Source organism: Hyperolius riggenbachi, chromosome 6 (assembly GCF_040937935.1).
Source record: "Hyperolius riggenbachi isolate aHypRig1 chromosome 6, aHypRig1.pri, whole genome shotgun sequence".
NCBI classification, from domain to species: domain Eukaryota; kingdom Metazoa; phylum Chordata; class Amphibia; order Anura; family Hyperoliidae; genus Hyperolius; species Hyperolius riggenbachi.
In genome coordinates, this window is record NC_090651.1 from 121242994 (window position 1) to 121256001 (window position 13008).

At 45.7% G+C, this 13008-nt stretch overlaps 1 protein-coding gene across 1 annotated transcript in view; it reads left to right on the plus strand.

Moving 5' to 3' along the window:
* Positions 1-13008, plus strand: part of LOC137522536 (uncharacterized) — a 728649-nt gene that overhangs the window by 34911 nt on the left and 680730 nt on the right. The window contains exon 2 of the mRNA XM_068242619.1: positions 4958-5076. Within this exon, the coding sequence (XP_068098720.1) occupies positions 4958-5076 (119 nt within the window). The remainder of the gene's footprint in view (positions 1-4957; positions 5077-13008) is intronic.

Consider the following 13008-nt stretch of genomic DNA (forward strand, 5'->3'; position numbering starts at 1 on the left):
TGTGGCATGGGCATGGGGTGTGCACAGCCTGACAATTGTTTTGCAAAACTTTGATAAACTGAGAAAGATGCTGTTTTATATGTCCCGGCAAAGAGACACAGTTCCAGTTTGGCATTAAGCTCTGCCCACTTCACTAGCTTGCATACTGCAACAGCAAACATTCACAGTGATTGATAGCCCGCTTGGCCTCATTATGTGACATCAATGAGCAGGGCAGAGTTATGAAAAATGCCTACAAGGCACAGGGCAGCAATTATAAGACTACCCTACATCAATACTGAAGCCCAGCTTATTTGTCAATAGGGCAAATAGGGTCAAAGGTGCAATGAGCTAATCAAATTCTCCCAGGGTGGTGCCAACTGCCAAGGTACATTTGCAAGCTGCACAAATTTTCATGCAAGATCCGCATAATCCTGTATCAACTTATAACGATTTGCATCTCATTGATCAAATCAATCTCCCAACACTGAAAAACCCAATTGGCCCTTTATCCTAATTGTTAATCCCAATGCTCACATTCCAAGGTTCACTTTGGCTTTAACATTATCCATATCAGGCACCTCTGCTGATGACTTGGCTAGTATGTGTTAAAACTTACCCTTCTGCATACCATGTGGGCTGAATCCTCCTGCTTCCTTAATGGATATCCTCCAATCATAGATGTCCTTTTATGTCAGTTCCTCATGTATCATTGGCCACTGAAAACTACACTATTTACATAAACTGTGCCGTTTCCACTGAGCTGGCATGAAGTGATGTGAGAATACATCCAAAACCCTCTAGCCATGCCATGTGTGCCATATGGATTCACATGCGTGATGCCAAAAATTGCAGCATGTGGTCCATTTATCCCCAAACACCCCTTCCCATGCGATTCGGACACCAGCCTGTGTTTCCTCACCCAAATCTCATGTGGGGAAACGCTCCAAATTCCGCACCTGTGAAAACGGGGTGATCATTTTAAGTTCAAAATTATAGACTGTTATGCAAAACCCAACAGTTGTGGGTCCAATCACCTTAAAATGTGCAAGCCCAACTAAAGTAATATGTAAAACAAAGAGAGAAACCAGATTACTGCTATGAGTTGCCCCATGTAAAACCACAAATAATATTTTTTCACATCAATGATCAAAATAATAAATTAAACTACAATGCAAAAATGTGTATATACTTGAGTATAAGCCGACCCGAGTATAAGCCGACTCCCCAACTTTGACCTAAAAAAACTAGGCCGAGGGTAGAAAATGCAGCATCCTTTCTAGTGTGAAGACTGACACTGCTGCAGATTACAGTTTATTTTTCACCTGATGGAAGGAGTTACTCATAGTATAAATTCTACCTGTATAAACTGCCACCTCTACGGGGAAACAGTAAATTCGGGCGCCTGAGGCAAGTGGACAAAAAGGGCGCCGCTATTCACTCCCATAATAAATATCGTTTAATGGGCGCCCAACAGGAAAAAAGGGCGCTGGAGAAAAATAACGTTTTACAAGCGGCGCCCGGAGACTTTTAATGTTTTATAACTGCTTCTCATGATTACACATTATTTAATTATTTATAATTTTTTAAACATTATTTTTAAACGAAAAACAGTACAATATTTTTTAAATCATTTTTAATCGAAAAACAGCACAATATTTTTTTCAAACGTTATTAATGCTTATCTCAGGGGGGTCTTAGGTTTAGGCACCACCAGGGGGGTCTTAGGTTTAGGCACCACCAGGGGGTCTTAGGTTTAGGCACCACCAGGGGGGTCTTAGGGTTAGGCACCACCAGGGGGGTCTTAGGTTTAGGCATCACCAGGGGGTCTTAGGTTTAGGCACCACCAGGGGGGTCTTAGGGTTAGGCACCACCAGGGGGGGTCTTAGGTTTAGGCACCACCAGGGGAGTCTTAGGTTTAGGCACCACCAGTGGGGTCTTAGGTTTAGGCACCACCAGGGGGGTCTAGGGGTTAGGGGTAGGTACAGGGAGGGTTCTGTATGAGAGTAGGGTTAGGTATAGCTTTAGTAAAATTCTTATTAATCTTTTATAAAACGTTATTATACATTTCACTTTTTAAACAGGGAAGATTAACGTTTTTACAATTGCCGATTTCATACACATTATTTAATGATTTATAACTTTATAAAACATTATTTTTAAACGAAATATAGCACAATTTTTTTTAAACGTTATTCATGCTTATCGTTTAAAACCCTGCGCCCTTTTTTCCCGATGCCCTTTTTTAACGTACACCCTCTACAGTGTGGAGTCAGTGACTGCCACATATTACAGTACACCTGATAGCGCTACAGTAGATGACAGTCACCACCATGTACAACAGTACACCTGACATCTTTACAAATAGCAGGTAGCCATGACCACATACTATATTACTGTTACATATAACCTACCCCACTAATCATGGGCATTGTGAGGCCATTTGTCCCAATTTACCCAGTCCTAAAAAAGGATCAGTTCAGATACAGGCATCAGTGATGCCAGGTGCGGGTTTGCATATGTTCTAGTATTGGCCCCGACATAAGCAAAATGATGCACAGCACGCTCCGTTAAGTAGCGTCATATGTACTGGTGATGCTGCTGTATACAAATCTCTCCTCTGCTCCATGCTGGGTGGTATGCACCTGTGATAGTTTCCTCCCCCTCACCAGTGTCTCTTCCCCTTCCGACATGTGCGCACCACCTGGTGCAGTATACAGAAGTAATTGCATTCCCACACGTGTCCCCCGGGCTAATTGCAGAGCTGCACCTTTACACAGGAAATCATTCACTTACGGATCCTTGCTGACAGGATTCAGCTTCACTCCTCTATCACAGACGCATCTATATGACACCCTCTAGTGGCGCCTCACATTACACACGTCCCTGGATCATAGAGATGCATCTGTGATAGAGACGTGAAGCTGAATCCTATCGGCATGGATTGGTAAGCGAATGCTTCCCTGTGTAAAGGTGCCGCTCTGCAATTAGCCCGGGGGACATGTGCGGGAACGCAGTTACTTCTGTATACTGGTGCGCACATGCGGGGGAAGGGGGGCAGAGGAGACACTGGTGAGGGAGAGGAAACTATCACAGGTGCATACTGCTATAGCAAGGAGCAGTGGAGAGATTTTATATACTGCAGAATCACCAGTACAAATGACGGGGAGGGGGCACGGACAGCATCGGTCACCCCCGCACCCTGGCTCAGACCATGATGCAAGTATAAGCCGAGACCTCCACGTTTGGCCAATTTTGGGGGCTCAAAAACTTGGCTTATACTCGAGTATGTACGGTGTATAATAAAGGACACAAGCCTTGAAAACTATTTTTAAAAAGCGCAAGTGCTCTTCAAATTGTGAACAAAAAACATGTTTTGTGCAAATTATTTTTGTACTAGGATTAAGTGCTGTAATGAAATGAAGTGTCAATACAATAAATAAAAGTGGCATTTGAAGAAGCAAGGTTTTCCCTGTGACATGCGTCAGGTCACACTCTCAGCAGTGGCATTGTGCTATCACCCACTCCTCCTTTACTAGACACTAAGTAATATACATTGTCTTTGTCACAGGATAGACTTGCTTACTTTTTCTATTACTGTACATAGTTTGTAATTATTATTTGTAATATATATATATATATATATATATATATATAGAGAGAGAGAGAGAGAGAGAGAGAGAGAGAGAGAGAGAGAGAGAGAGAGAGAGAGAGAGAGAGAGAGAGAGATGTATTTTTATTGCATAATTTTATTATATTGACACATCATTCCTTTGGAGCATTTTTTTTTAAAGCATCACGGTTTAAGTGCACTTGATATACTTGTGCTTGCTGATAGATTTATATGTTTTGCTTCTTGATATGGGTGTATCCATTACACATTTTATTAGGAGGTAATTAGGTGTGCAGGATATCATCATTATGTTTTTCATATGCATCCTTGGCTGCAGTAGTTAGTGTTTTTATTTTTTTATTTTAGGAGCTTTAAAAAAAATGGGATAAATGAAGGTCTATGGAACGGGATTATACATGAGCAGGCACAGTTTCATGAGAAGTGAAACTGTACCACCTAACATCTAAGATGGGGGCCATAGCAGGGAGGGTTATTTTACCTGTGTGATGTCCTTTTGCCGTGGTGCTCCAAGTTTACGGCCCTTCCCCGACACTTCCTGCTTCACCGCAGGAACTTCCGATGTGAAGGAGGAAGTACTACAAGGTGGAAAGCAGCGTGGACTGCCATAGCAAGAGGACATCACACAAGTGAATTATTTCTCAATGCCGTGGCCCTTCCTCTTGGACATGAGTCTGTACAGCTTTGCTTCTAGCAAAACTGTCCTCACTCATCCTTAGGGATAATGTCCTGGATCAGTCTTTTGACTATCAATTCAAATTTAGTTTTCCGTTAATGCAAAATAGTAACTCATAATAGGAAGCAGGTGTTAGGCAGAGTAATATTTGATCCAAGTACAGAACGCTGACTTTTTTTTCTTTTCAGGAGTCGCTGCACTGAAATGCCCCCAGTTCCCTTTATATAAAATGTAGTTGTAGAGTTGCTTCCTAACATATTAACATTAACAGGTACCTGCTAATCGTAGCAGAACTTTACAACTGTTCTTCAAGAGCATGGTTTTAAGACTATATATAATTTTACATAGGTTTCTGAACAATCCACTTACTGCATGCAGAGATGCTGAGTGAATTTTTTTTAATCTTCAAATTAAAACCATATTTTTGCAGTAGATTGTTTTCACATACCCTTTCAAGCACGTTTGTGTACACTAGCTTACTCAGCTGTGCCTATTTAATACAAGGAGATCAGGAATGTCACTCTGTATGTTTTTAATTCCAGTTTGTGGCATTTCCCAATTTGAGAAGATAACTTTTTAATTACTTTAACGAGGACCAAATGGTTAATCTTTGATCGGAAACAGATTCAATTTTTTATTTTAATGTTTTTCTTTGCTTTTCCCTTAACCAGAAAAAGAATGTTTTATCTGTCGAGAAGTGAAGAAGAAAAGCCAAGAGGAACTGCAGAAGTTCTGTGATTGCAGAGATTTAGTTGTACATCACCACTGTTTGTTGACATGGATACAGAAGGTGAGTTCTTCCTTTGTAAGGGCTCCTTCACATAAATTTGCATATTTTCAGCAATTTTTTTTTCCAAAAGTGACATTGTATTTTTTTTCCTCTTTTTTTTTGCAAAAAAAAGTACATTACACAAACTTTTTTCACTTAACCAGTTTAGCCTATCTGTACGAGTGAGTTCGTCCAGATAGGCTCTGCTGCTGCGCGGTGTGCGCGATCAAACACGCTCCTGCGTGCTCTCCCGCTGCCTGCCGCTGGCCCCCCCGATCAGTGAATAGGAATATAGTTCCCATTCACCGATCTAACTCCCCCGCAGAAAAAAACGACAATTTCTCATCAGAGACCACTGTCTTTCTGCCCAAAAAAAAAAAAAATCCCATCCTCTTTCTAGTTCCTGGATGCGAGATCGTTCGCATCCAGGACTTTTTTGACTGTGGCCATCTTGTGGCCAAATAGTGAACTACACCCACATAAATTTTGTATTAAACAATTACATTATTTTACATTTAAAATTAGCTGTTTCCCTCCTACACCAAAAATTACCTAAATACATTTTTTAATAAAAGTTTAAAAAAAATTACAATAAAAAAACAAAAACAACATAAATAGTTACCTAAGGGTCTGAACTTTTTAAATATGCATGTCAAGAGAGTATATTATTATATTATTTTAAATTATAAGCGTGTAAATATTGATGGACGCAAATTGAAAAAATGCACCTTTATTTCTAAATATAATATCGGCACCATAAATTGTGATAGGGACATAATTTAAATGGTGTAATAACCGGGACAAATGGGCAAATAAAATACATGAGTTTTAATTATGGTAGCGTATATTAATTTTTAAAACTACAGTGGTGTGAAAAACTATTTGCCCCCTTCCTGATTTCTTATTCTTTTGCATGTTTGTCACAATTAAATGTTTCTGCTCATCAAAAACCGTTAACTATTAGTCAAAGATAACATAATTGAACACAAAATGCAGTTTTAAATGATTGTTTTGATTATTTAGTGAGAAAAAAAACCTTCAAATCTACATGACCCTGTGTGAAAAAGTGAATGCCCCCCTTGTTAAAAAATAACTTAACTGTGGTTTATCACACCTGAGTTCAATTTCTGTAGTCACCCCCAGGCCTGATTACTGCCACACCTGTTTCAATCAAGAAATCACTTAAATAGGAGCTATCTGACACAGAGAAGTAGACCAAAAGCACCTCAAAAGCTAGACATCATGCCAAGATCCAAAGAAATTTAGGAACAAATGAGAACAAAAGTAATTGAGATCTATCAGTCTGGTAAAGGTTATAAAGTAATTTGTAAAGCTTTGGGACTCCAGCGAACCACAGTGAGACCCATTATCTACAAATGGCAAAAACATGGAACAGTGATGAACCTTCCCAGGAGTGGCCAGCAGACCAAAATTACCCCAAGAGCGCAGAGAAAACTCATCCAAGAGGCCATAAAAGACCCCAGGACAACATCTAAAGAACTGCAGGCCTCACTTGCCTCACTTAAGGTCAGTGTTCACGACTCCACCATAAGAAAGAGACTGGGCAAAAATGGCCTGCATGGTAGATATCCAAGACGCAAACCACTTTTAAGCAAAAAAAACATTAAGGCTCATCTCAATTTTGCTAAAAAACATCTCAATGATTGCCAAGACTTTTGGGAAAATACCTTGTGGACCGACGAGACAAAAGTTGAACTTTTTGGAAGGTGCGTGTCCCGTTACATCTGGCGTAGAAGTAACACAGCATTTCAGCAAAAGAACATCATACCAACAGTAAAATATGGTGGTGGTCGTGTGATGGTCTGTGTAACGATTGTGGAATTCTCTCCGTGATCAGCGCACAAGACGTGCGCTGACACTGCAGAAATCCTCCACAAGCGTGCAACCCGAGGGAACCCAGCAAAAGGTGCAATGCACCTGTAGAGGGAAATTCCTGTCGACAGGTGGAGCTGTGGAGTGCAGAGGAACAGCTCCTCTGCCTTGCCACACACGTCAGACAGGAATTGCACGAAGGGAAGAAATGCAGGGCAAGACAGCCCTGAAAGAGAGAGATCAAAGCGACAGAGGGTACGTGCGTCCACCAAACCAGTCACCACCCTGCGACGACGAACACACAACCACGAAGACAAAGTGAGAAGGCAATCGCCAGAGATGGCGATTGCTAACAGCAACACAAGACCGAACAAGCACAAATGAGGAATCTATGTATGTCCACCAATCCAGCCGCCACCCTGCGACGGCGGACACACAACAAAGGAAACCAATTGAAAACGCAATCGCAAGAGAAGCGACATGCGAAAGAGAATGAGCACAGGGACAGATTGTATGTGCGTGCACCAAACCAGTCGCAAACCCGCGACGGTGCATACACAACAGCAGATATGAAGTAGGAACGCAATCGCGAGAGAGGTGATTGCCCGAGGCGACACAAGGCTACAGCAAGGCAGAGCACGAGAGCAGCAAAGGCACAGCAAATCACACAATGAGAAGACAAGGAAAATAACAAACGCCAGCCAAACGCGAACACCGCACTCATCCGCAACAGTGCACGCATTTATGCGCAGTTTCCGCGTGTTAAGCACAACAGAGACAAGCACGCCTAACTAACCACCGATGGACAAACATGAAACAGAGGACGCGAGCGCTTGCTTAACGGTTACCTCACCGAGCCTCTAGCAAGCGTTCGTAGCAGACAAGACAGATACACGAAAACAGGAATAAGTGAGAGAGACAGATCCACAGCACTAGCGCAAGGTGAGTGCGATCCAGGCAAGACAGATAAGAGGAGATAGCTGGTAGCAACCGCTGCTCCAGCTATACTCCAAGAACAAAGATCAGAACGATCTCCTGTCGCCCACCGCTGGGACAGGACAATCGCAACAGACAAACAAAACAGATATGCAATCCTAACTGCACTAAGGAATCTGCCTAGTGCAGTTCCAGGAATAAATCTAAACTAATCTTCAAACAAAGAGCAAGGCTGACACTTCAGGAGTGTTACACAGGAACTAACCCTTATGACCAGCAAAGGACTCTGGGAAACATAGCTCTTTATACTGCCAGTCATCAAAGGAGGCAGGTAGGGAATTTGCATAACGAGTGTATGCAAATTCCTCAGCAGCAGAACAGACCAGAAACTTGTAATGGAAAGACAGGTCTTTCTTGCAGAGACCTGCAGCCCACAGACTAGAGGAATGGTCAAACAGCTGTCTGCCAGTGCATCCAGCTGAGCGGATCATTACAGTCTGGGGTTGTTTTGCTGCTTCAGGACTAGTGTTGGGCGAACATCTAGATGTTCGGGTTCGGGCCGAACAGGCCGAACATGGCCGCGATGTTCGGGTGTTCGACCCGAACTCCGAACATAATGGAAGTCAATGGGGACCCGAACTTTTGTGGTTTGTAAAGCCTCCTTACATGCTACATACCCCAAATTTACAGGGTATGTGCACCTTGGGAGTGGGTACAAGAGGAAAAAAAAATTAGCAAAAAGAGCTTATAGTTTTTGAAAAAATCGATTTTAAAGTTTCAAAGGGAAAACTGTCTTTTAAATGCGTGAAATGTCTGTTTTCTTTGCACAGGTAACATGTTTTTTGTCGGCATGCAGTCATAAATGTAATACATATAAGAGGTTCCAGGAAAAGGGACCGGTAACGCTAACCCAGCAGCAGCACACGTGATGGAACAGGAGGAGGGTGGCGCAGGAGGAGAAGAAGGCCACGCTTTGTGAGACACAACAACCCCGGCCTTGCATGAGGGCAAGAAGCGTGCGGATAGCAGGCTTTGTACCGCCATGCAGTCATAAATGTAATAAAGATAAGTGGTTCAATAAACAGGGACCACGCGGCAACGCTAACCCAGCAGCAGCAGACGTGATGGAACAGGAGCAGGCGCAGGAGGAGAAGGCCACGCTTTGTGAGACACAACAACCCAGGCCTTGCATGAGGGCAAGAAGCGTGCGGATAGCATGCTTTGTACCGCCATGCAGTCATAAATGTAATAAAGATAAGTGGTTCAATAAACAGGGACCACGCGGCAACGCTAACCCAGCAGCAGCAGACGTGATGGAACAGGAGGAGGCGCAGGAGGAGAAGGCCACGCTTTGTGAGACACAACAACCCAGGCCTTGCATGAGGGCAAGAAGCGTGCGGATAGCATGCTTTGTACCGCCATGCAGTCATAAATGTAATAAAGATAAGTGGTTCAATAAACAGGGACCACGCGGCAACGCTAACCCAGCAGCAGCAGACGTGATGGAACAGGAGGAGGCGCAGGAGGAGAAGGCCACGCTTTGTGAGACACAACAACCCAGGCCTTGCATGAGGGCAAGAAGCGTGCGGATAGCAGGCTTTGTACCGCCATGCAGTCATAAATGTAATAAAGATAAGTGGTTCAATAAACAGGGACCACGCGGCAACGCTAACCCAGCAGCAGCAGACGTGATGGAACAGGAGCAGGCGCAGGAGGAGAAGGCCACGCTTTGTGAGACACAACAACCCAGGCCTTGCATGAGGGCAAGAAGCGTGCGGATAGCAGGCTTTGTACCGCCATGCAGTCATAAATGTAATAAAGATAAGTGGTTCAATAAACAGGGACCACGCGGCAACGCTAACCCAGCAGCAGCAGACGTGATGGAACAGGAGCAGGCGCAGGAGGAGAAGGCCACGCTTTGTGAGACACAACAACCCAGGCCTTGCATGAGGGCAAGAAGCGTGCGGATAGCATGCTTTGTACCGCCATGCAGTCATAAATGTAATAAAGATAAGTGGTTCAATAAACAGGGACCACGCGGCAACGCTAACCCAGCAGCAGCAGACGTGATGGAACAGGAGCAGGCGCAGGAGGAGAAGGCCACGCTTTGTGAGACACAACAACCCAGGCCTTGCATGTGGACAAAAAGCGTGCGGATATAGCAGCAATGCTTTTTGCCGCCATGCAGTCATAAATGTAATACAGATGAGAGGTTCAATAAACAGGGCCCGGAAACGCAACACCATCCCAGATGTTCATTGGTCATGTTACTTGGTTGGGGTCCTGGAGTGTTGCGTAGTCATTTCCAATCCAGGATTGATTCATTTTAATTTGAGTCAGACGGTCTGCATTTTCTGTAGAGAGGCGGATACGCCGATCTGTGACGATGCCTCCGGCAGCACTGAAACAGCGTTCCGACATAACGCTGGCTGCCGGGCAAGCCAGCACCTCTATTGCGTACATTGCCAGTTCGTGCCAGGTGTCTAGCTTCGATACCCAATAGTTGAAGGGTGCAGATGGATGGTTCGACACAGCTACGCCATCTGACATGTAGTCCTTGACCATCTTCTCCAGGCGATCGGTGTTGGAGGTGGATCTGCACGCTTGCTGTTCAGTGGGCTGCGGCTGCATGGGTGTCAGAAAATTTTCCCACTCCAAGGACACTGCCGATACCATTCCCTTTTGGGTACTAGCTGCGGCTTGCGTTGTTTGCTGCCCTCCTGGTCGTCCTGGGTTTGCGGAAGTCAGTCTGTCTGCGTACAACTGGCTAGAGGAGGGGGAGGATGTCAATCTCCTCTCTAAAGTCTCCACAAGGGCCTGCTGGTATTCTTCCATTTTGACCTGTCTGACTCTTTCTTCAAGCAGTTTTGGAACATTGTGTTTGTACCGTGGATCCAGAAGGGTATAAACCCAGTAATTGGTGTTGTCCAGAATGCGCACAATGCGTGGGTCACGTTCAATGCAGTCTAGCATGAATTGAGCCATGTGTGCCAGAGTCCTACCAGAATCCTCATCATCCTCTTGTGAGCGTTGTGATAGTTGTTGTGATGCATCATAGTCGTCACCTTCCTCCTGGTCTGCTTCTGCTGACCATTCGCGTTGAATTGTGGAAGTCCAACGTGCACCGCTCTGGCCCTCGTCAGTGGTGGCATGAAATTCCTGCTCCAACTCCAGCTGTTCCTCCTCCTCTTCTTCGTCATAGCTGCTGGGGCCAGCGTTCCCTGAGGCGGATGGCCTGATGTTGGTACCATCACGCTGATCGTTTTCTCCTTCAGATTCCCCCAGTTGCATCATGACAGCTGTTTCCTTGATTTTTAACATCGACCTCTTCAGTAAACACAGCAGTGGTATGGTAATGCTGACTGAAGAGTTGTCACTGCTCACAAGCAACGTGGATTGCTCAAAATTTTGGAGGACTTGGCAGAGGTCCAACATGTTGGCCCAATCGGATCCACAGAAGCTTGGCAGCTGGCCGGATGCGCCTCGGTACTGCGCCGTCATGTACTGGACCACTGCACTCTTCTGCTCGCAAAAGCGGGCTAGCATGTGCAGCGTAGAATTCCAGCGCGTAGGGACATCACACAGCAAGCGATGGTGGGGGAGATTGAAGCGCTCCTGCATCTTGGCGAGTGCCCCCGAAGCAGTACTGGAATTTCTACAATGTTTGGACACTCGACGCACCTTCAACAGCAGATCGGGCACGCCTGGGTATGTCCTCAGGAATCGCTGAACTACTAGGTTCATCACGTGCGCCAGGCAAGGGATGTGTGTCAGCTTAGCCAACCTTAAAGCGCGAATGAGATTACTCCCATTATCACACACAACCATGCCCGGTTTCAGGTCCAGCGGTGCCAGCCACAAATCCGTCTGTTCCTTTATTCCCCTCCAAATTTCCTCCCCTGTGTGCTGCTTATCCCCAAGGCAGATTAGCTTCAGCAACGCTTGCTGACGCATGCCAACAGCTGTGCTGCACTGCTTCCACGATCCTACTGCTGCTGGGTTAGCGTTTCCGGATGAGGTACAGCTTTGAGATGCGTTGGAGGAGAAGGAGTCAGAGAGGTAGGTGCTGCTGTTATCCAGTGGGAGGGACGGCGGTGCAGCTGTTTGTGGCGTGGGCAACACCCGTGCCGTAGCAGGTGAGGAATCGCTGCCAGGCTCCACAAGGTTCACCCAGTGCGCGGTAAGGGAGATGTATCGACCCTGGCCGAACGCACTCGTCCAGGTGTCAGTGGTGAGGTGAACCTTGCAGGCAACGGCATTCTTCAAGCTTCGGGTTATTTTGCTGACCACGTGCTCATGCAACTCAGGCACTGCAGAGCGTGCAAAGTGGTAGCGGCTGGGAACCACGTAACGTGGGATGGCCACTGACATCATGCCCTTGAAGCTGTTTGTCTCCACCAATCGATATGGCAGCATTTCGCAGGCCAGAAGCTTGGCTATGCTGGCTGTTACTGCCACGGCCCGGGGGTCATTTGCTGGCAATTTCCTCTTGCGCTCAAACATCTCCGACACAGACAACTGAACCGTAGCGCTGCACACGGAAGGGCTGTTGGTTGTTGTGTTTGATGAACACTGGGAGACCTCAAGAGCACTACTCCGGAAAGTGACAGTGTCAGCGTCGTCTGATGTTTGTGAATGTTGTGAACCACGCAATGGCTGGGCTACTGCTGCTGCTGAGGCGGGTCTGGTGGTGAGTCTGGTGAACCCAAGGGAGGCAGTGTTGTTTCTGGTACCCTGTCCTGACGCGTTTGCCCAAAGAGTGGGATGTTTGGATAGCATGTGACGGCTCATGCTGGTGGTGGAGAGGTTGTTAATATTTTTCCCCCTGCTCAGGCGGGTCTTGCACACCTTGCAAATCGCCATGGTAACATCCTCAGTGCAGTCTTCAAAGAAAGCCCAGACTTTGGAGCACCTGCCTCCTTGCTGGCGATTTCTGTTTGCTCCTCTTTTGCCTCTCACTTGAACTTCCACGCTTGTGGTGCCTGAAATTGCGCGCCGCCTACCTTGTGGCACAAGGCGAACTCGTGCAGCAGTGTGTTCTTCAACAGACTCATCTGTGCTGCTGCTACGACGGCGATGTTCTCGTTCACAAACAAAATCTGGGTCTCTGTCCACATTGTCCATACCCTCCTCTTCCATCTCCTCAAACTCGTCATATGTCATTGTGGGCCACCGCCGTGGAGT